This window comes from Hippocampus guttulatus, chromosome 19 (genome assembly GCF_054856545.1).
Source record: "Hippocampus guttulatus isolate MCC_2025c chromosome 19, RoL_Hgut_1.0, whole genome shotgun sequence".
NCBI lineage: Eukaryota > Metazoa > Chordata > Actinopteri > Syngnathiformes > Syngnathidae > Hippocampus > Hippocampus guttulatus.
In genome coordinates, this window is record NC_141279.1 from 2148551 (window position 1) to 2172696 (window position 24146).

The 24146-nt window shown below is 41.3% G+C and overlaps 2 protein-coding genes across 4 annotated transcripts; one reads left to right on the forward strand and one right to left on the reverse strand.

Moving 5' to 3' along the window:
* Positions 1–306: 306 nt before the first annotated feature.
* LOC147189528 (uncharacterized) lies at positions 307–23830 on the reverse strand. Of its 3 annotated transcripts, none has more exons than XR_015104028.1 (10): positions 23684–23830; positions 20088–22633; positions 19451–19544; positions 18785–18834; positions 18402–18463; positions 17829–18208; positions 16124–16314; positions 9963–10141; positions 9082–9141; positions 307–630 (listed from the first exon to the last, which is right to left on the reverse strand). XR_015104028.1 is itself a non-coding variant. In XM_086138377.1 (6 exons), coding segments are annotated over exons 2-6 (2748 nt in total). In that variant the 5' UTR covers positions 22629–22633; positions 23684–23830; the 3' UTR covers positions 16491–18207. The 3 variants fall into 3 exon arrangements, 1 of the variants encoding a protein (XP_085994503.1); XR_015104029.1 differs by lacking the exon at positions 23684–23830 and adding an exon at positions 23093–23227; XM_086138377.1 differs by lacking the exons at positions 307–630; positions 9082–9141; positions 9963–10141; positions 16124–16314 and having other exon boundaries at positions 16491–18208.
* Positions 10067–15355, forward strand: bsk146 (brain specific kinase 146). Its single transcript, XM_086138378.1, has 3 exons — positions 10067–10441; positions 11520–11711; positions 11790–15355. Exons 1-3 carry the CDS (start codon positions 10067–10069, stop codon positions 12516–12518), a joined length of 1296 nt encoding a protein of 431 aa, XP_085994504.1. The 3' UTR covers positions 12519–15355.
* Positions 23831–24146: the final 316 nt, after the last annotated feature.

Consider the following 24146-nt stretch of genomic DNA (forward strand, 5'->3'; position numbering starts at 1 on the left):
CGCTCCTGAGTGTTCTCTTCTTGCTGGCATGGGTGTTGTCCGTCCACCCTCCCATCCATTTTCTCATTCCCTTGTACTCACAAGGGTGTGTGTGCTGGAGCCTCCCCCGGCTGTCTTCGGGCCATTGGCAGAGGGGAGGGGGCACCCTCACCCGGCTGACAAACAATCAAGAAAACCATTTGGACAATTTTTTTTTCGGCCTAAAAACGCCTTACTTATACTATGTCGTTTTTTTTCGGCTTAAAGGTGGAGAAGATCGAAGCCAAGAAAGCTGCACAAGAGCAAGAAATGACAACACAGAGACAATTAAGAGTATCATGACTTTTAATGTGTTGTGTTGATCTTTTATTTTTTCAAAGTGTTTTATGCTTTCATTTATATATTTGAGTGTGACACTGGGCTGGCTCCGTGGCCCACTGGTTAGCGTTGGAGTGTGAACGCAGAGGTCCAGGGTTCAAATCCAGCTCCGGCCTGTCGCTCCTGAGTGTTCTCTTCTTGCTGGCATGGGTGTTGTCCGTCCACCCTCCCATCCATTTTCTCATCCCCTTGTACTCACAAGGGTGTGTGTGCTGGAGCCTCCCCCCGCTGTCTTCGGGCCATTGGCAGAGGGGAGGGGGCACCCTCACCCGGCTGACAAACAATCAAGAAAACCATTTGGACAATTTTTTTTTTCGGCCTAAAAACGCCTTACTATACTATGTCGTTTTATTCGGCCTAAAAACGCCTTACTATACTATGTCGTTTTATTCGGCCTAAAAACGCCTTACTATACTATGTCGTTTTTTTCGGCCTAAAAACGCCTTACTATACTATGTCGTTTTTTTCGGCTCAAAAACGACATACTATACTATGTCGTTTTTTTCGGCTTAAAAACGCCTTACTATACTATGTCGTTTTTTTCGGCCTAAAAACGACATACTATATATAGTATGTCGTTTTTTTCGGCTCAAGAACGACATAATATACTATGTCGTTTTTTTTCAGCTTAAAAACGCCTTACTATACTATGTCGTTTTTTTCGGCCTAAAAACGCCTTACTCTACTATGTCGTTTTTTTCGGCCTAAAAACGACATACTATATGTAGTATGTCGTTTTTTTCGGCTTAAAAATGCCTTACTATACTATGTCGTTTTTTTCGGCCTAAAAACGCCTTACTATAGTATGTCGTTTTTTTCGGCTCAAAAACGACATAGTATAGTATGTCGTTTTTTTCGGCTTAAAAACGCCTTACTATACTATGTCGTTTTTTTCGGCCTAAAAACGCCTTACTATAGTATGTCGTTTTTTTCGGCTCAAGAACGACATACTATACTATGTCGTTTTTTTCGGCTCCAAAACGACATACTATACTATGTCGTTTTTTTCGGCCTAAAAACGCCTTACTATACTATGTCGTTTTATTCGGCCTAAAAACTTCTTACTATACTATGTCGTTTTTTTCGGCCTAAAAACGCCTTACTACACTGTCGTTTTTTTCGGCCTAAAAACGCCTTACTATACTATGTCGTTTTTTTCGGCTCAAGAACGACATACTATACTATGTCGTTTTTTTCGGCTCCAAAACGACATACTATACTATGTCGTTTTTTTCGGCTCCAAAACGACATACTATACTATGTCGTTTTTTTCGGCTTAAAAACGCCTTAATATACTATGTCGTTTTTTATCGGCCTAAAAACGCCTTACTATACTATGTCGTTTTATTCGGCCTAAAAACCTCTTACTATACTATGTCGTTTTTTTCGGCCTAAAAACGCCTTACTATACTATGTCGTTTTTTTCGGCTCAAAATCGACATACTATAGTATGTCGTTTTTTTCGGCTCAAAAACGACATACTATAGTATGTCGTTTTTTTCGGCTCAAAAACGACATAGTATAGTATGTCGTTTTTTTCGGCTCAAAAACGACATAGTATAGTATGTCGTTTTTTTCGGCTCCAAAACGACATACTATACTATGTCGTTTTTTTCGGCTCCAAAACGACATACTATAGTATGTCGTTTTTTTTCAGCTTAAAAACGCCTTACTCTACTATGTCGTTTTTTTCGGCCTAAAAACGAAAATACTATAGTATGTTGGTTTTTTCGGCTCAAAAACGACATACTATAGTATGTCGTTTTTTTCGGCCTAAAAACGCCTTACTATATACTATGTCGTTTTTTTCGGCCTAAAAACGCCTTACTATATACTATGTTGTTTTTTTCGGCCTAAAAACGCCTTACTATACTATGTCGTTTTATTCGGCCTAAAAACGCCTTACTATACTATGTCGTTTTTTTCGGCCTAAAAACGCCTTACTATAGTATGTCGTTTTTTTCGGCTCAAGAACGACATACTATACTATGTCGTTTTTTTCGGCCTAAAAACGCCTTACTATACTATGTCGTTTTTTTCGGCCTAAAAACGCCTTACTATACTATGTCGTTTTTGTCGGCCTAAAAACGCCTTACTATACTATGTCGTTTTTTTCGGCCTAAAAACGCCTTACTATACTATGTCGTTTTTGTCGGCCTAAAAACGCCTTACTATACTATGTCGTTTTTTTCGGCTCAAAAACGACATACTATAGTATGTCGTTTTTTTCGGCTCAAAAACGACAGTATAGTATGTCGTTTTTTTCGGCTCAAAAACGACATAGTATAGTATGTTGTTTTTTTCGGCTCAAGAACGACATACTATACTATGTCGTTTTTTTCGGCTCAAAAACGACATACTATATATACTGTCGTATTTTTCGGCTCCAAAACGACATACTATACTATGTCGTTTTTTTTTCAGCTTAAAAACGCCTTACTATACTATGTCGTTTTTTTCGGCCTAAACACGCCTTACTATAGTATGTCGTTTTTTTCGGCTCAAAAACGACATACTATAGTATGTCGTTTTTTTCGGCTTAAAAACGCCTTACTATACTATGTCGTTTTTTTCGGCTCCAAAACGACTTACTATACTATGTCGTTTTTTTCGGCCTAAAAACGCCTTACTATACTATGTCGTTTTTTTCGGCTCAAAAACGACATACTATAGTATGTCGTTTTTTTCGGCTTAAAAACGCCTTACTATACTATGTCGTTTTTTTCGGCTCAAAAACGACATACTATACTATGTCGTTTTTTTCGGCTCCAAAACGACTTACTATACTATGTCGTTTTTTTCGGCTTAAAAACGCCTTACTTTACTATGTCGTTTTTTTCGGCCTAAAAACGCCTTACTATACTATGTCGTTTTATTCGGCCTAAAAACGCCTTACTATACTATGTTGTTTTTTTCGGCCTAAAAACGCCTTACTATACTATGTCGTTTTTTTCGGCTCAAAAACGACATACTATACTATGTCGTTTTTTTCGGCTCAAGAACGACATACTATACTATGTCGTTTTTTTCGGCTTAAAAACGCCTTACTATACTATGTCGTTTTTTTCGGCCTAAAAACGCCTTACTATACTATGTCGTTTTTTTTCGGCCTAAAAACGACATACTATAGTATCGTTTTTTTCGGCTCAAAAACGACAGTATAGTATGTCGTTTTTTTCGGCCTAAAAACGCCTTACTATAGTATGTCGTTTTTTTCGGCTCAAGAACGACATACTATACTATGTCGTTTTTTTCGGCTCAAAAACGCCTTACTATACTATGTCGTTTTTTTCGGCCTAAAAACGCCTTACTATAGTATGTCGTTTTTTTCGGCTCAAGAACGACATACTATACTATGTCGTTTTTTTCGGCTTAAAAACGCCTTACTATACTATGTCGTTTTTTTCGGCCTAAAAACGCCTTACTATACCATGTCGTTTTATTCTGCCTAAAAACGCCTTACTATACTATGTCGTTTTTTTCGGCCTAAAAACGCCTTACTATAGTATGTCGTTTTTTTCGGCTTAAAAACGCCTTACTATATTCTATGTCGTTTTTTTTCGGCCTAAAAACGACATACTATAGTATGTCGTTTTTTTCGGCTCAAAAACGACATACTATAGTATGTCGTTTTTTTCGGCTTAAAAACGCCTTACTATACTATGTCGTTTTTTTCGGCTCAAAAACGACATACTATACTATGTCGTTTTTTTCGGCTCCAAAACGACTTACTATAGTATGTCGTTTTTTTCGGCTTAAAAACGCCTTACTTTACTATGTCGTTTTTTTCGGCCTAAAAACGCCTTACTATACTATGTTGTTTTTTTCTGCCTAAAAACGCCTTACTATACTATGTCGTTTTATTCGGCCTAAAAACGCCTTACTATACTATGTTGTTTTTTTCTGCCTAAAAACGCCTTACTATACTATGTTGTTTTTTTCGGCCTAAAAACGCCTTACTATACTATGTCGTTTTTTTCGGCTCAAAAACGACATACTATACTATGTCGTTTTTTTCGGCTCAAGAACGACATACTATACTATGTCGTTTTTTTCGGCTTAAAAACGCCTTACTATACTATGTCGTTTTTTTTCGGCCTAAAAACGACATACTATAGTATCGTTTTTTTCGGCTCAAAAACGACAGTATAGTATGTCGTTTTTTTCGGCCTAAAAACGCCTTACTATAGTATGTCGTTTTTTTCGGCTCAAGAACGACATACTATACTATGTCGTTTTTTTCGGCTCAAAAACGCCTTACTATACTATGTCGTTTTTTTCGGCCTAAAAACGCCTTACTATAGTATGTCGTTTTTTTCGGCTCAAGAACGACATACTATACTATGTCGTTTTTTTCGGCTTAAAAACGCCTTACTATACTATGTCGTTTTTTTCGGCCTAAAAACGCCTTACTATACTATGTCGTTTTTTTCGGCTCAAAAACGACATACTATACTATGTCGTTTTTTTCGGCTCCAAAACGACTTACTATACTATGTCGTTTTTTTCGGCTTAAAAACGCCTTACTATATTCTATGTCGTTTTTTTCGGCTCAAAAACGACATAGTATAGTATGTTGTTTTTTTCGGCTCAAGAACGACATACTATACTATGTGGTTTTTTTCGGCTCAAAAACGACATACTATACTATGTCGTTTTTTTCAGCTCAAAAACGACATACTATACTATGTCGTTTTTTTCGGCTTAAAAACGCCTTACTATACTATGTCGTTTTTTTCGGCCTAAAAACGCCTTACTATACTATGTCGTTTTTTTCGGCTCAAAAACGACATACTATACTATGTCGTTTTTTTCGGCTCCAAAACGACTTACTATACTATGTCGTTTTTTTTCGGCTTAAAAACGCCTTACTATACTATGTCGTTTTTTTCGGCTCCAAAACGACTTACTATACTATGTCGTTTTTTTCGGCCTAAAAACGCCTTACTATACCATGTCGTTTTATTCTGCCTAAAAACGCCTTACTATACTATGTCGTTTTTTTCGGCCTAAAAACACCTTACTATACTATGTCGTTTTATTTTTCGGCCTAAAAACGCCTTACTATAATATACTATGTCGTTTTTTCGGCCTAAAAACCACTTACTATACCATGTCGTTTTTTTCGGCTTAAAAACGCCTTACTATACTATGTCGTTTTTTTCGGCTCAAAAACGACATAGTATGGTATGTTGTTTTTTTCGGCCTAAAAACGCCTTACTATAGTATGTCGTTTTTTTCGGCTCAAGAACGACATACTATACTATGTCGTTTTTTTCGGCTCAAAAACGCCTTACTATATATACTATGTCGTTTTTTTCGGCCTAAAAACGCCTTACTATAGTATGTCGTTTTTTTCGGCTCAAGAACGCCTTACTATACTATGTCGTTTTTTTCGGCCTAAAAACGACATACTATAGTATGTCGTTTTTTTCGGCTCAAAAACGCCTTACTATAGTATGTCGTTTTTTTCGGCTCAAGAACGACATACTATATATACTATGTCGTTTTTTTCGGCTCAAGAACGCCTTACTATACTATGTCGTTTTTTTCGGCCTAAAAACGACATACTATAGTATGTCGTTTTTTTCGGCTCAAAAACGCCTTACTATACTATGTCGTTTTTTTCGGCTATAGTATGTCGTTTTTTTCGGCTCCAAAACGACTTACTATACTATGTCGTTTTTTTCGGCCTAAAAACGCCTTACTATACCATGTCGTTTTATTCTGCCTAAAAACGCCTTACTATACTATGTCGTTTTTTTCGGCCTAAAAACGCCTTACTATACTATGTCGTTTTTTTCGGCCTAAAAACGCCTTACTATACTATGTCGTTTTTTTCGGCTCAAAAACGACATACTATACTATGTCGTTTTTTTCGGCTCCAAAACGACTTACTATACTATGTCGGTTTTTTTCGGCTTAAAAACGCCTTACTATACTATGTCGTTTTTTTCGGCTCCAAAACGACTTACTATACTATGTCGTTTTTTTCGGCCTAAAAACGCCTTACTATACCATGTCGTTTTATTCTGCCTAAAAACGCCTTACTATACTATGTCGTTTTTTTCGGCCTAAAAACACCTTACTATACTATGTCGGTTTTTTTCGTCCTAAAAACGCCTTACTATAATATACTATGTCGTTTTTTCGGCCTAAAAACCACTTACTATACCATGTCGTTTTTTTCGGCTTAAAAACGCCTTACTATACCATGTCGTTTTTTTCGGCCTAAAAACGCCTTACTATACTATGTCGTTTTTTTCGGCCTAAAAACGCGTTACTATATACTATGTCGTTTTTTTCGGCTAAAATTGCCTTACTATACTATGTCGTTTTTTTCGGCCTAAAAACGCGTTACTATATACTATGTCGTTTTTTTCGGCCTAAAAACGCCTTACTATACTATGTCGTTTTTTTCGGCCTAAAAACGCGTTACTATATACTATGTCATTTTTTTCGTCCTAAAAACGCCTTACTATAATATACTATGTCGTTTTTTCGGCCTAAAAACCACTTACTATACCATGTCGTTTTTTTCGGCTTAAAAACGCCTTACTATACCATGTCGTTTTTTTCGGCCTAAAAACGCCTTACTATACTATGTCGTTTTTTTCGGCCTAAAAACGCCTTACTATACTATGTCGTTTTTTTTCGGCTCAAAAACGCCTTACTATACTATGTCGTTTTTTCGGCCTAAAAACCACTTACTATACCATGTCGTTTTTTTCGGCTTAAAAACGCCTTACTATACCATGTCGTTTTTTTTCGGCCTAAAAACGCCTTACAATATACTATGTCGTTTTTTTTTCTGGCCTAAAAACGCCTTACTATACTAAATCATTTTTTTCGGCCTAAAAACGCCTTACTCTACTATGTCGTTTTTTTTTTGGCTTAAAAACGCCTTACTATACTGTCGTTTTTTTTTGGCCTAAAAACGCCTTACGTCGTTTTTTTCGGCTTAAAAACGCCTTACTATACCATGTTGTTTTTTTCGGCTTAAAAACGCCTTACTATATACTATGTTTGTTTTTTTCGGCCAAAAAACGCCTTACTATACTATGTCGTTTTTTTCGGCCTAAAAACGCCTTACTATACCATGTCGTTTTATTCTGCCTAAAAACGCCTTACTATACTATGTCGTTTTTTTCGGCCTAAAAACACCTTACTATACTATGTCGTTTTTTTTCAGCCTAAAAACGCCTTACTATACTATGTCGTTTTTTTCGGCCTAAAAACGCGTTACTATATACTATGTCGTTTTTTTCGGCTAAAATTGCCTTACTATACTATGTCGTTTTTTTCGGCCTAAAAACGCGTTACTATATACTATGTCGTTTTTTTCGGCCTAAAAACGCCTTACTATACTATGTCGTTTTTTTCGGCCTAAAAACGCGTTACTATATACTATGTCATTTTTTTCGGCCTAAAAACGCCTTACTATACTATGTCGTTTTTTTCGGCTCAAAAACGACATAGTATAGTATGTCGTTTTTTTCGGCTCCAAAACGACATACTATAGTATGTCGTTTTTTTTTGGCTCCAAAACGACATACTATACTATGTCGTTTTTTTCGGCTCCAAAACGACATACTAATACTATGTCGTTTTTTTCGGCTCAAAAACACCTTACTATACTATGTCGTTTTTTTCGGCCTAAAAACGCCTTACGATACTAAATCATTTTTTTCGGCCTAAAAACGCCTTACTCTACTATGTCGTTTTTTTCGGCTTAAAACGCCTTACTATACCATGTCGGTTTTTTTCGGCCTAAAAACACCTTACTATACTATGTCGTTTTTTTCGGTTCAAAAACAACACACTATACTATATCGTTTTTTTCGGCTCCAAAACGACATACTATAGTATGTCGTTTTTTTCGGCTCCAAAACGACATACTATAGTATGTCGGTTTTTTTCGGCTCCAAAACGACATAGTATAGTATGTCGTTTTTTTCGGCTCCAAAACGACATTCTATACTATGTTGTTTTTTTCGGCTCCAAAACGACATACTATACTATGTCGTTTTTTTCGGCTCCAAAACGACATACTATACAATGTCGTTTTTTTCAGCCTAAAAACTTCTTACTATACTATGTCGTTTTATTCGGCCTAAAAACGCCTTACTATACTGTCGTTTTTTTCGGCTTAAAAACGCCTTACTATACTATGTTGTTTTTTTCGGCTTAAAAACGCCTTACTATACTATGTCGTTTTTTTCGGCCTAAAAACGCCTTACTATACTATGTCGTTTTTTTCGGCTTAAAAACGCCTTACTATAATGTCGTTTTTTCGGCCTAAAAACCACTTACTATACCATGTCGTTTTTTCCGGCCTAAAAACGCCTTACTATACTATGTCGTTTTTTCGGGCTAAAAACGCCTTACTATAATACTGTTGTTTTTTTCGGCTAAAGACACCTAACTATACTATGTCGTTTTTTTCAGGCGAAAAACACCTTTCCATACACGGTCCTTTTTTTGGGCTAGAAAAGCCTTTCTATACATGGTCGTTTTTTTCGGGCTAAAAACGCCTTAGTGGTCGTTTTTTCCGGCTAAAAATGCCTTACTATACATGGTCGTTATTTTCGGCTAAAAACGCCTTACTATACATGGTCGTTTTTGTTTTTGTTGTTAAAAACGCCTTTCTTTACATGGTCGTTTTTTTTCAGCTAAAAACGCCTTTTTATACATGGTTGTGTTTTTTAGGCTAAAATGCCTTACCGTACATGGTCGTTCTTACAAGCTATCAGTGTGTTTTTGGTCTGTTCTTCTTTGGTCGGCCTAGAAAAGAAGAAGAGTTAGACTCCACAGATGCCATCATTCTGCATCAATTCTCCCGGCCCAAATGCGGAGCCCCGTCCTTGTTCCCCTTCTGCCTTAAATGACAATCGTGCCCCATGGGATGGTATTTGCAAGATTCTTTTACCATTCGCCAAGCATCAATCTCCAAGCCGAGCTATTAAACACAATTGATGTTCACGGATGACAAAATATTCTTTTCCCCCCGAATATCACAACTCATGGTAAAAATGGATATATACATAAACTGCTGCCATCTAAAACCTTTGTTGACTGTACAGGCAACCTTGGATCATTCTTGACATTCGCTCAAATTGTAAAGTTAAACCAACTGTTATTTTCAAGATGGCAAACATTAAAATATACAATATAGATGCAAGGATTATTTATTTCCAACTTTGACAGTGGTAGTTATTTACCGTGACTCTTCCTGACAAAACGAGACGGGTGTTAAGATAAAATTGTTCCCATCTAAAAAGTCCCAAGGTTTTGTTTTTTTTCACCAAGTTTCAAAGTACTTTAGCAAGCACAAATAACTTTGATCATTTTGTCTACAGATATTTTAAAGGTAGACTATTTATGGGTTGCATTCCAGATTTGATTACAGGTGTTAGCCGTCATTCAAAATGGCGGCCCAGCTGAAAACTTTGAACTAAAAATACACTCCGGTGGTAACTTGACTGACACGTGATCGTTTTTCGAGTAACGAGTCGTCGGCTCTCATTGATGAATGTCAAATTACTTGTGCATAGCCACAAAAAAAATTCTCATGCAAGACACACATTCCATTCACAATATCTTACCGCAAACATGCTTATGTTTTTCCAGTAACGTCGACTGTCAGTTGCCGCCGCTTCAAACCCGCCTCATCATCCATCCCTCACTCCCGGACCCCCGGTTCTTCGACATGAGCTCCTCTTCGCTGATGTCGCAAACAAACATGGACATCCTGGATGAGTTGCAGCTGATTGCAGCCCAGAACCTGGAGAAGTTGGAAGTCAACAAGTACTACGAAGTTATGAGAGAGCTGGGCAAGGGCACCTACGGCAAGGTGGACCTGGTCATCCACAAGATCAGAGGTACCAAAATGGCGCTGAAGTTCTTGAAGAAGAAGACCACCAAGCTGAAGTCGTTCCTGCGGGAGTATAGCATCTCGCTCTACTTGTCTCCCTGCCCGTTCATCATCAACATGTTTGGCATCGCCTTCGAGACGGACGAGTACTACGTTTTCGCGCAGGAGTACGCGCTCGCGGGGGATCTCTTCGATATCATTCCTCCGCAGGTACTCCGTCACGTTGTTTCGAATCACCATGAACACGTGACGCTAATTACTCGACACCCAAAAGATTGCTAGGAGGGTTGGGGGGGGGGGGGATGCTTTAAATTTGTTCACTTGGGGTTGTCATCCTCATTTCATCTTCTCGTGGAAGTCAATGAACGATTTAAAAAAGACAAACTAGCAACAAATTACAAGAATCGATTAATTGCGCAGCGCTAGTTTAAGTACTGCTGTCTTATTTCAGTATCAGGGAAAAACAAATATGGCTGCTGTTAGGTTGCTAGTTTAACTTGCGGAAACCCACACATGGATTTACAGTAACAATGTCGCAAATGGCTTTAAAGCATGGAACATGGTTACACATTGTACACAGGCCCGTAAGTAAAAAGCTAGCAAATACGATTGACATTAGCGCTTGTTGGACCAGGCTGGACACCTTTGCTGTTGTTCTGTCCATGTTTTTTTTTTTCATGTTTGTTTTTTTAGGGGTAGTATAAAGCAGACTACGGTTAATATCTAAGCAGAGCCCCTTGAGGAACTAGACCAGGGGTGTCAAACTCATTTAGTTACCATTTCCCTTGGAGGGCCATTATGACTGAAACCATATAAAAAAAAAGTAAACGCTTTATTCAATTCTTGGTTTGGTAACAAGAAAACGCTGACACTATGTCTCTTATTTATTACAATTGAGAATTTAAAATTTTGGTGGGGATTTTAGCAAGCATCATGGATGTTGCCATGTTTGATTTGTTTTCGCGGGCCACATAAAATGATACCGTGGGCCAGATCTGGACCCCGGGCCTTGGGTTTGACACCAGTGGACTAGACAAACCACGGCTCAAAAGAACCCACTGATGAGTTCAAATACTGGAAAGTGCTGGTGGTGTGTTCCAATGACCGCCCTTCAATGATCCTCTATTGAAGGGCGCTGGAGAGGAGGTTCCATTCAAGTGTTAGATTCAGGAGAGGAGCAGCGTGGTTTTTCGTCCGTGGCCGCTTAACTTTCGAGACGAGATGATTTTGTGTGGCCCGATCCTGCATGTGCCCCTCAATGATTTTTTTCCCCCCTTTCCACTATTAGGTCGGTCTCCCCGAAGCAGTGGCAAAGCGCTGCGTCCACCAAGTAGCCATTGCTTTGGACTACCTGCACTGTAAGAAGCTGGTCCACAGGGACATCAAGCCCGAAAACATTCTCATTTTTGACCGGGAGTGCCGCAAAGTCAAGCTGTCCGACTTCGGCATGACCCGTCGCGCCGGATCGCCCGTGAAACGAGTGAGTGATACCAAGATCCTCCGGTCAAGATGCACTTTTGATTGGGAAAAATTACTAAATTTTGCTCCGCGTCTTCAGGTCAGCGGCACCATCCCGTACACGGCCCCCGAGCTGTGCGATGTGTCCCGCCACGAGGGTTTCTGCGTTGACTACAGCACTGACGTGTGGGCCTTCGGCGTGCTTCTCTTCTGCATGCTGACTGGCAACTTCCCCTGGGAGAAGGCGCTGGCCTCCGATTCTTTCTACCAGGAGTTCATCCGCTGGCAGAGGAGGAGGACCAACACGGTGCCGTCCCAGTGGAGACGCTTCACTGAGCAGGCCCTGCGCATGTTCCGCCGCTTGCTCTCGGTGGAGCAGGAGCGACGCTGCTCCGTCAAAGAGGTCTTCGGATACTTCAGCCATTCGTGGATGCTGGACGGCGAGAACAACAACAACAACGGCAACGGTGGGAGCGGCGCCGGGGAAAGGGTCGGCGGCGGCAGTAATGCGCGAGGCGAGGCCAACGACAATATGTCCTCATCTTCATCCGGGGAGGAAGACGAGGAACTCCTCGTGGAACGGATGAAGCAGCAGACTCTGTCTCCACTCTCCCCCCTCTCGCCGGTGTCACCCGTGGCCGCTGAGCGCGGCGGCGGCGGCGGTGCGGCCAAGGGCGCCTCGATGGAACTGGGCGGCGGCCAACATTTCGTATCCGTGTCCACCAACAGTTCGGTGTCCTCCACCAACAGCTACGAACGGATGCCTCGGGAAAACAGCTCCCCGGGAGGCCGGATGCTCGTGGCCACGCCCATCGAGATATGCGTCTGAGCACCCCGTCGACATTTTTTTCGACGTGAATCCCGTCTCACCGGTGTGCTCTTCTACCACTCATCCACCCCATGTACACAGTCAATGTGCATGCACGGAGAACGAGATACTGAACACCGTCCTTGTTGTTGTGGAAGCACAGGACAGACGAGCTGTGCAAAGCTGAAACGTCGTTCCTAAAGCAATATTTCTGAAAAAAAAAAGCAAAAAAACACCCCCTAAAAACAAACAAACAAAAAAACAGTCAGGAGGGAACATGACGTCTTCGAGGGCTTGACTTGGCGCCCCCCAGTGGAGAAAGCTTGAAACGTGTTGTACGTTTGACTAACGAAACAAGACAAACTTGAAAGACGAAGTGCTTTTTAAATACATCAAGTGTGTTTCATTAACTGAATCCTTTTTTGTCACGCATTGAGGAGGTGATTTTTAGTCACAAGATTCGGACTAAAATTCAACTGCTCATTGGCTGTCGGACGATGGTTTAGAACTCTGTGCTTTTAACATATCTACTTCACACAGTTTTTTTACTCACTCTTGTGTGACATAAAATATACATCATTAATTCTTTTCAACTCTGCGCCCCACAAAAAAAAAAAAGAAAACAAAACCAAACAAAAAAATTCTAATTTATAATGCATGAGTAGCTCAGCAACTTTACACACCCCAAAAAAAATGTCATGTGGAATTTTTGACGTAGCACAATTCTTGCATTACGTCCAAAAGGGACTGTCATATGATCTCTTGACGTTTTAGGGCTAAAGCAAAAAAAAAAACAAAAAAGAAAACAACCCCCAAAAAAATCTCAATATAGTTTCTATTCAATGTGTTTAAGTGTTTTGATATTCGTGTCTTGTATTCATATCACTCCTTTCAGGAACTGGGGGGGAAAAAAAAGCAAAGCATGACGAGATAGCGCTCACAAGGGTCGGGAATTAAATGAAATTCAGAGCTTCTAAATGGTCACTTTTAGATAACACGGTGGCATGGAAATTGTTCTTAAACCACAAAAAAGGTCCTTTATCAAACTGAACCATTTGAAAACAAAAAGAACACTGAATCCTGCATTTGGAGTGAGCCTTTTGTGTCCTTTCCCCATAGATCTGCATGAAACGTGTCCTAAAAGCTAATCGTAAAAAAAAAAAAACAACAACAAGATGAGTAGACGCTAGCAACACGGTGGTGTATTTTACGACCCGCTTGATTTATCGTCACCGTCATCATCTCAGCTGCTTCCAGATCAACTAGCGAGTATGCAAAAAAAAAACAAAAAAACGTCCGTCTTGTGACAATCTCTGACCTCATCGGACGCCGTACAAAAGGACAAAGGAGGGACACTGGGACGCGCTGTTTTCCCTATCATGCAGCTGCTATGTTGTTTACTGCCGCTGCGGAACTTTAACGCTCGCTCACATGGCCGCATGAAGAAGAGCATGACCTCATCATCTGAACCAGCACCGTTCGCTAAGAATTCGTAGCAAGACTGACGTTGGAGTTCTGACAGTGACGTCAAATAAATACGACGATGTAATAGTCGACAACGCAAAAATCCGAGCGAGCTCAGTGAGGTGTAAATCAGTGGTGCCCACTTCAACTTCCGAAAACATTAAATTGCCTCAATATTTTGGATTTTATTGACAGGAAGCCTTTTTCTCCTCATATAAGCTCACTATAGCGTCACTTAAAGTTTAAAAACTACGACCAGTCACCGCCAACATTTACGTGGACATCTCTACTCATGCCCACTTCAACCTCCAAAAATATTAAACAATTATCCCAATAATTTGGATTTTATCGATTTCTTTTTTTTTTTTTTACTGTGGCAATCGTCCATCCATCCACTTTCCGATCCGCTTTATTCTCACAAGGGTCGCAGGGAGGGGTGCTGGAGCCTATCCCAGCCGTCTTCGGGCAGTAGACGGGGGACACCCTGAACCAGTCAATCGCAGGGCACACACAGACGAACAACCAGCCATTCACACCGAGGGACAAATTAGAGTGTTCAATCAACCTGCCAGGTATGTTTTTTGGAATGCGGGAGGAAATCGGAATACCCGAAGAAAACCCACGCAGGCCCGGGGAGAACACGCAAACTCCACACAGGGGAGCCGGAGCTGGAATTGAACCTCTGCACTGTGAGGTCAACGCGTCAACCACTGGACCACCGGGCTGCCCTTGGGACATTCATTCCAATAATTTCAAAAGTAGACATAAGTAGAGAGGCCTCCACTTGGTGACGCTTGATTGAAGTTTTCTGACACCCAAGCTTTTTTTCCCCATGGACTTACCGTCCAGAAAATTAAATATTAATTCTTGATGTCACTGGCATAGACAGCTGAGACATATATATATTATTTGCAGTAAATAAACATTTCTGACCAATGAAGTGAAATTACAGGTGTTAATGGCTACTTCAATGGCAATCTTAATCCAAATTCATTATCATTCGCCGGAAAAATGAATACAGTAATAACCATTTTGGAACTTATGTGGCATGATACAATAGAGTAGCTGATTTAGATTTTTTTAGTTTCTTTCAACGCCTCCAACGCATTTAAGCTTAGAGGCAGGAGGAGAGATGGTTTACACCAAACTGTTAAAAAAAAACGATCCAAACAGTTTGCCCCTGATCCTCCTCCCGTTTTCATCATCCCACCATTCGCATCACGCGTAGTAGTTGAGTGTCGGTGTCTGTGTCCAGCGGCACATTTCCCAGCATTATCATTTTTGTGACTTTTGTGAGTAGATGGCCAGAAGCACTCTTACTTGGTTCTGTCTCTGCAATACAGCTGTCTTCCTGTCAAATCGGATTTAGTCAATAAAATTGAGAATTCTCATCATCTGTTTTCTGTTTTTATTTTTGGCGGGCTTCTGAAGGGCCTGTTGCTTGAAGAAAACCCTTTCAGGGTCAGCGGTTACTACCAGTGGACAGTTTATCATGTTATCAGGTTGCAGGGTGCACGAAAGGGTTAAGATGGAACATTATTTTCCAAAATGCGATGAATTCATTTGGATGTTTCTGAATCTCTTCTTTTATTAACCCCGCTTGGCTGACCAAAACATTCAACAACAGTTCACCACCAATCATCGGCTATGGACATACTCAACAAATGTCACTTGCATCTTTACAGAACAAAGACCATGACACGTTATTAATGGATACATGACTCTCTTCTCGTTCTGGGAAAATATTATACAGAGGGTCCTTGGTTTACAATGGTGATGGCATTCGAGGTTACAATGGCGTACAATGAACGAGTTTGGACAGCAGTGTAGGAATAAGGCTAAAGGTAAGCAAAAAGGCCCTCTGAAATACATGGTTGGGTTTTTTTTTTTTTGGTGGGGGGGGGGCGAAAAACGCCTTACTATACATGGTCATTTTTTTTCGGCAAAAACGCTTTACAATCCATGGTCGGGTTTTTTGGGGGTTAAAAACACCTTACATGGTCGTTGTTTTTTGGGGGCTAAAAACATCTTACGATACATGGCGCTTTTTATCGGCGAAAAGCGCTTTATAATACAGGGTCAGGGTTTTTTTTTTTTTGGTTAAAAACACCTTACTATACTTTACTGTCTGTAGTCTGCCAAGTATGGTTAATTAAACTTACCTTTTTCTTTTCGATGGAACCATTTATTCTTCAGTGGTCCTGCAGTGCCCCTTGTGGTCTGGCAAACTTCCGTTTAGTGGCGTGAACTTCGGCATTTTTCCTTGACGCTTTTGAGTTGTTTTGGTTTCAGCAGCATTTCCCCCGCTTTGGCATTTGTCTTGCAGTTTACAACGTAGGCTTCAACTTTGTTGCTGTAATTACAGCAGAGGATAATACAACATTTATTTTTGCAATCATAAACGCCGATAAATGACTTGGTATCATTTTCCTCTCTTTCACATCTGGGGTCGTTCGTGCATGTAAATCGCATTTACGTTCCAGAATTGCAAACCAACAGACACGCATGTACGCGCAGACACACAATCTCTTCAATGTTCAACAAAATATTTATTTTTTGGACACCCAAATGGCCTCCAATGCTACAAGAGGAGAGCAGGGATGTTTAAAAAAAATGACAATGGAAAAAAATTTAAATGGCACAACACGCAGTCCATTGTTCAACGCAAACAATTACAGATATAAGGAGGTGTTGGAATGTCTGGACAGGAAATTGAAGCCTTTCGTAATTCCTTTCCATGAACCCCTAAAAAATGTCAATTCAGCCCTGAGATAAACACACAACATGACAAATATTCCATAACAATCACACATTATTAAAACATGTATTGTACAGCACATTACAAACAACTAAAACTTGACTTGCAGTCGTGTGACCCTTGGAAAACAAAGTACGCCAACTGAACGGAGACGTGGCACGAATGAAAGATGTCTTTTGTTTTGTGGCGAGTTGTGTCCTTCAGTGAACTGCTCAAACAATGCTGCCCGTGGCAGATCCGATTTGTCACTGCACTGTGTGTGCGGTGCCCCTTGTACGTCAAACTAAGGCTTACGAGGTCCCACAACTGCATCTTGTCAGTCAATAAATAAAACTAGCGTGGAAAAAAAAGCAGCCTTTCCAAACTGTAATTCATGTAAACTGGTCTTTCCTTTTTGACTGTAAGTGGTGAGTTACTGAATTTGTAAAGCAGGACTTTTAATGCCCTATTGGATTCACAATCCATGAGAACACAATACAAGAAGCCTTGTCACGTGCCCAAAGTGCTTTTGAGCCAGATGATGGGGGCAGGGAGAGAAACAAAATAAATCACTATTCTGCTAACTAAGGCTGGAATTAACACTGCAGGTCCAACTGCCCATCTCAGCGACAAATAACTAATGCGACCGTTTACAATTCCGGAACGCACGAAACAACCCAACTTTGAACTCCACAAATTTCAAGACTGGACAGTACCAACACATAAGTAGATGTAAATACACAAATGATACTGATATATATCATATCCATACTATTTAGCAGGGCAGTGCTAACTCATCCTGCCAGTCGGAGACATCCGAAAAGTAAGCGTTGCCTAGTTGGTATTCTCTGAATTATGTCACTTGAAACGTGCAGTGTCAATTCAGCCCAAGAACTGCTTCTCCCTTTCAAAATAAGAGGAAGATGGAAGAGGAGGGGGCGTGGCCAATTAATACTGCAGCTACTGCAAAGTGCTTCCAGCGAGCCCCAATGCCAACACATCCAGACAAGATGAGGATACATTCAAACACACAGCGACGACTTCCCCTCCAAAAGCGTAAACTGCGAAAAAAAATAGTTGTTGCTTAAAAAGAGAAATAGAATAAAATGCATATATTTCTTTGAAGGTACCTTTACATGGCTTCGCTTTTCATCATTTCCTCTGCTGCAGCTTTCGAGTTCAATCCTAAACTGGTTTTACCAATAACTTAAGTCTTTGACCAAAAGAGGCAAAATGACATGCTTCACGAATAAATAAAACCAAATGTAATCAGATATTTACAATTTCTTTAAATTAAATATATTGATTGTTGTTTCGGGGGAAAAAAAATCCATACAAATAATTTCTTTAAAAAAATAAAAATAGAAAAAAAAAGGGGGGGGGGGGGTTGTGAGTCAAACTAGAAAGGAGGATTTTAAGGTTTTTGGGTGCTAGATGTCCATAACAAGGGTGCCGGTCCACACAGTCCAGAGGGTGAGCCAGCCCCTGGTCCGATTTGGCAGGTGAATGTCTGCAGAAAAGAACAAAGAAACAACGATGAAATCGTTTTGGACAAAATGGAAGACTTTTAAGTGTGCCTTTTGGTCGTGAAAATACGTTAAAAAAAAATTCCGATCAACAAGCTAACGTCCGTCATTTCTGCCGTTACTCGAGTTTCGCCGCCTATGACATGTTCATAGGCGGATTAGATTTACTTTACTCACCAAGAGGGTCTTTTTCTCCCCGGATCACTGTGCATGCCCGCTGGGGCTTTGAATGTCTTGTTCTAATAGTAAGAATAAGAAAACCTTTATTCGCCTCACAATGGAGACATTCCTAATTTACAGCAGCAACGTTATGAAAGGAAGAAAGTAGAAGAACAAAAAGTGGAGGAGCTGCTGTAAAGGCAGCCACTCTCGCGGTGCCATCTTGAAGTCATTTCAACAAAATAATACAACACAACACGTCAGACACAGTCATTCAAATCTGAATCGCTTTTCTGCATAATCTTTGTTGTTCTAGAATGGGATGGAAAGGTCGACGCGAATCGGAGTGTAGCTAAATTAACTTCAGGAAATAAAACGGCAAAGATTGTTTTTGCACTCACTTGGTGCTTTTTACACTTCATGGAGAAGTTTTCTTCGATGAGGACACAGTCTGCAAGGACAAAAGAAGAGAAGGTAAAGTGTCACTTTCAAACTCCTTATAACAAAAAAAATTCACCTTATTTATTGAATGACCCTCATAGAATATTGTTAAATTCATTCTTGAGTGTTGGGAAAAGCAGCCGTCATAATAATAAAAAATCGAATTTCTTGTACGGTGATTTGTGCCCCACATCGCTTTACTTTATGTAATTTGTGGATGGCCCTTCACTTAGACCATAGGCCAGATCCGGCCCGCCACATCATTTTATGTGGCCGGGGGAGCAAATCATGTGTGTCAACGTTCATGATCCTTGCTGAAATCTGTACCAAAATGTCAAATCGTCATGGGTAATAAATAACGTTGCGATTTTACATCGGACCTCCAAGGAAAGCCGTAATTCCGAAGTGGCCCACGACAAAAAATGAGTTTGACACCCCTGACGTAAGAGAAAAACAGGCGTTCGAGGCTTTTTATTAGTTTTGTTCATTTTTGAACGGTGTCTGCTTTTGAGACAGTAACAATACTCGAGAATGTAAATTTTGCACATCACGACAGCAACGTTTTTGATGACAATATTGAGGACGATATCCATATCGCTCGCCCCTATTGTAGCGTGTGACCTTACCCGCCTCCAGAGCACACCTATAGTGGTATTTGCTGGGACAACCTTTGAAGAAGCAGCCGAGCGTCGCGCCTGCGGCAGAGCAGGCCGAGCACATCTGCGCACACACACACACAAAAGCGTTCATGAGCGCATCTTCGTGTTTGACAGATTGCTTTTGCAGTACGGGTATTCCGCATTGAAATGTGGTCAGACACTTTCAGATAAAAGACGCCTAGTAGTTAAAAGTTGTGTAATGGCAGAGTAAGCAAAATGTGCAGACCAGAAGTCATCTGTGGTTTCGGCGGGTGACGGGAATTGAAGGAGCTAAAAGCAATCCAAAAATTAATCTGGTGTCGCACCCACACGGGCAATGAAAGGGGGCTAAATGAGGTCAGACATGATTGGTCATTAACTCATTCAGTACCAGCCAATTCTAGCCCAAGTCTGAAAAGACGTTTACAAACGTCTTTGGGAGCGAATGAGTTAACATTTCACTAGACACGAGTGTTTGATCCATAAAGCCCCTCTCAATCGCTTTATTGAAAGAAAACTGAATACCGTCAAATAAGGCTAACATCAGAAAACTATTCTGCAGCCAAAAGAGATATTTTCTTCTGAACCAAGATGTTGCCATTATAGCCTTAAATGGCCGCTTTACCGTCTCCTGGGCCACTTTGACGGATTCCTCCAGGCCGTAGACTCTGCCCTTCACCAAGAACACGCCAGCCGACCAGATGGCACAGTCTTCGTGGAGCCAGTACTCACGGGGCTCCATGGGCAGCACGGGTGGGCTGTACCAATCTTCGACATCAGTTGGCCACATTTCTGAACAGGCGCGTTTTGCTGCAGGGCTGCCACTGTTGTCGGCGGGCTTCTGGCAGCTCGGCGAGAGACCCTTTTGCCACCACTGATTCGCCGGCCTGTGGCTCCAGGACGAGGGTGGAACAGAGCGTTTCCTCGCCCCGCCCCCGACACTAAAAGACGAAGAATCGGAATCGCTGTCGTCATCCTTGTCACCTTTCGGGCCGGACGTAGGTGTTGATGTTTTGGGGTTCGACACCCGGTATCCTTTGGGGTAGTAAGGACCGTGGAGATCCCCCAAGTCCATGGCATTGGCAGGGAGCCCACAGAGGCAACAGATGAGGGAGCCCCGATGCTGACCCTGAGTGGACGCCCGGCCCAGCAGGAGACAAGAACTGTTGGGTACGGTTCCGGAAATAAAGCTACTGTGGTGATCCTGTAGCTCTCTCTGGCCCTTTTTGTGCTGCGTTCTGACCTCTTCTGGGTAATTCACAACAGTACACAGTGATGACGATGACTGCTGGTGATGCACGCGGATGAAGGGGGAGAAATTCTCATACCTCAAGTGCTTTTTTTCCTCCCTGTAGTGAATATACCTCAATTTGATCTCGGGCTCCTTGGGAGCAAAGATGGAAGAAAATGGCCTCGGTTCGTACTTCTTCCGTCGCCTCTTGGGAGCGCGAGGCACTTTGGTCTTTGCCGCGGATGATTTTTGCGGACCGTTCGCTGAACGTGGGCTTTTCTTTGGAGATTCTTTTGTTGCTGGTGGGGGACATCTTGCTTGATTTTTTTCCAATGAGGAATTGGAGTGCACGCAAAGCTCTGGCTCCTTTTTTGAGTTTTTAAACAAACGAGTTGATGCTGAACAGAGTCTCCTCTTTGACCTCACAGGACTCCTCTGTGGCACATGTCCAGGGTAGGGGACATCCTCTGGAATACTGTTTGTAAACTTTGGGCTTTTTGGTTTGCTAGAATTATTAACAGAATTAGAGGTAGTATTTTTGTATTGATGTGTTATACTGCTATTGGCTTTGCCTTTTTTAGGCTGGGCAACTGCTTTTTGTTTCGCTTTCACTCTGCTTCTCCTTTGTCCATCAGACATAGTGTCATTCCTCTTTGGATTTGTTGCATAAGAATCCCGAGTTTTGGAAGCATTCACGTTAGTGTTAACAAATCCGGATATTTTATAACTCCTTGAACTTATATTCATAACCAGTGATTCTAAGCGCACCCCTCTATTTGAACGTAAAGGCAACTTCCTTTCATTTACAGTCCTCTGGAGCGCGCTGACGTTGCCGTTCATGTGAGGAGTGAGAGTTTTGGGTTTCTCCTCTGAAATTCCAGACAAATTAACATCCTCAGTCAAGTCAACAAAAGGCATCAGCTCTGGCTTCCTTATGTGGACAGGCTGTCTGTTTTCATCGCTTGAATCGAAACTAGTGGCAGTGTTGCCAATGCCAGACCTGAGCTGAATGGCCCCTTCTGTGACTGAATCATCCCATGCAACCTCATCTGCTTGAAGAGAGCCATCCCCGCTTGGTGAGCAGGCGGCCTGGGTCTGCATGAACACATCCTCGACATCACCCAATGAGGTAGCAGAGGGAGAAACGGGTTCTTCCAGAAGGCCTCTATAGTTCCTGGGGTGTGAGCGCAGCTTTGCAACTGCCACTTTGTTATGGACCACCAACGGTTCCTCTTTTTTAGATACATATAGCAACGTCTCTGAGTTTCCCTTGCTCTCATCTTTCCTTAGGTCAGTCGCCTCTGGTGACGATACAGAAACCACACCTAAACTTGACCAGCTGTCATCTCGTCCATTTTCCAACCTTTCACTCGTTTCCACCCTCCCAGGAATGCCGTGTTCCTCTCCGAGAGTTGTGCTCGAACTTAATCCCCCATTTAATTCACAAAGCTCCTGTGGTAAACAAAGTCCATCAACCTCTGGAGCCTCAGAGTAAGCCTTGGTGGCGAGGTCGACTGGCGTGTCAGTATGTTCCAAGTAATGCTGGTTCAGTGTATAGGCGGTCTCCCCAAACCCTTTCTCAGCCTCACAGGAAGGGAGGAGGGAGAACTTGCTGATAGGCGGCAAAACAGCTAGAGGCTGCGCTGCTGAGTAAATGTGAGACCTGCTCACATAGGATAGGGTCACTGTGGTGTGGGACAAGGCATTGTCTGGTTGAATTTGATCCACTGATTGGTGTGAGGCATTCAAGGAGGTGGTTTCTGAGGAGGGTAATCCAGAGTTTTGGTGCCAGTCTGGGCTGTGGACCAGGTGCTGGACATCACAGGACTTGACATTCAGGCTGCCTTTCCTGGTCAGGTCAACCACACCAGGGATGCTTGAGGTGGAGAGGTCCTGAGGTTGAAGCTCGTCCAAGCTCCCTGGTGGTCGCTCCATGGCAGCTGCAACACAAAGTTGTGTTCTCAAATGAACTTTTTCAATTGAGTTTCAAATAACTAAGTGTTTTATTTAGATTATTTTAAACAAGCCCAGTCACGAAAGCACACCCTTTCTTCGGATAAACTTGGCAGTAACCTTTACACATTTGAACACAGCAGCTACTCTTCTGAGTCTACACTTATCATGGAACTCTTAAATGTTTACCTAAAGTCCGTAGAATGTTTCCATCCATACTTCAAACTACCAATGTTCCGTTAAAGAGAGAAATTAGTCACAAACGTTACGCCGACACAGTAAATGACGCGTCAGGGAATAACGTTCACGTTAAATAAATACATTTTTATAAAACACGATATAGCCAAAACTATGCGTTTTACATTTTCTTCTTGAACGTCACCGATGGTTAAAAGAATCTACTCAGGATCAAATGATTATTTTCTTGAAAGCGACTGACAACTTACCAACAGCGTTGACAGGTCAGGTATGCCAACTCAAAAGCTACAGTTTAGCCACCACTAACGCTAGCAAGCTAGGCCCGGCTATGATGAACTACGACTACGAATAGTCAATTTTCATTCGTTTGAAATAAGGACAGAAAATAGCGACGTTTAATCAGTGCTTTGGAAGTGAGGGGGATTTACAGCGACCATTAATAATTCCAGCGACATGTGCCGAGACCAGAGCTTTAATATTTTTCTAGAATGCTAACTTTTATTTCTAAACCGTCCAACGTGAAGTCACTGTGCTTGGTAACTTAAGTTCTAAGGAGAACGACAAAAGCTGCTCAATGTTTGGCTCATTCGGCAGGAGTTATTGCTTAATACGTATCCCGAATTAGAAAGTGCATGTATATGTGTATGAACTCATGAAATTGTACTTCTAGGGGATATACAAACCCAACAACGCACGTAATCTGTGAAGTTGCGAGTTAATTTCATTGAATTTGGCAGCGTGTTATATAGAACAGTGCGCGTATCGGGGCAAGGCCCGACTGGGTGAAACAAAGACGGAGCGGAGGTAATACCAAAACTGAGGAAGCTACTCAAACTTACCCGGGAGGGAACGATCGTCGTGTTTCAAACGTCCAGCTGTAAAACTCTTCCACCCATCATCTCATTCAAGACCCCATCAATTTTGACAAAATTACTAAATGCTCTTAATTAAAAATTAAGACCATAGACTTTCCTGAAACGTTTGATTACCGCAGAGTCAAGTTGTCTCATACATCTTCAATTTCCTGATGCACCCTCCACAATAAAATATTAGCTGCACTTTTCTGCAGAAACCAACACACTGAGAAGGATCCTTAAATATAATGCACACCCCATCCAGATATTTTATTTTATTGTAGCAATGTAACTCAGAACGACAAAGAAATGTATTTTGTGTTAAAGTCTGCTGTTTGTGGTTCGGTTTGTTAATTGATTACGGCTGTTTTACAATTTCTGAAAAACGATACACCGAAGCAGTGGTCAGACTAGAGGTACGAAATTAATTGTCTAATCGTTTGGATCA

What these genes read in the sequence shown, in the direction of transcription:
- bsk146 (XM_086138378.1), top strand. Translation starts at nt 10,067, where the DNA reads ATGAGCTCCTCTTCGCTGATGTCGCAAACAAACATGGACATCCTGGAT. An exon ending in TCGATATCATTCCTCCGCAG is followed by an intron (nt 10,442 to 11,519) that starts GTACTCCGTCAC and finishes TTCCACTATTAG; the next exon opens with GTCGGTCTCCCCGAAGCAGT. An exon ending in CCGGATCGCCCGTGAAACGA is followed by an intron (nt 11,712 to 11,789) that starts GTGAGTGATACC and finishes CCGCGTCTTCAG; the next exon opens with GTCAGCGGCACCATCCCGTA.
- LOC147189528 (XM_086138377.1), bottom strand. Translation starts at nt 22,628, where the DNA reads ATGGAGCGACCACCAGGGAGCTTGGACGAGCTTCAACCTCAGGACCTC. An exon ending in TAGGTGTGCTCTGGAGGCGG is followed by an intron (nt 18,835 to 19,450) that starts GTAAGGTCACAC and finishes TTGTCCTTGCAG; the next exon opens with ACTGTGTCCTCATCGAAGAA. An exon ending in TGAAGTGTAAAAAGCACCAA is followed by an intron (nt 18,464 to 18,784) that starts GTGAGTGCAAAA and finishes TCTTACTATTAG; the next exon opens with AACAAGACATTCAAAGCCCC.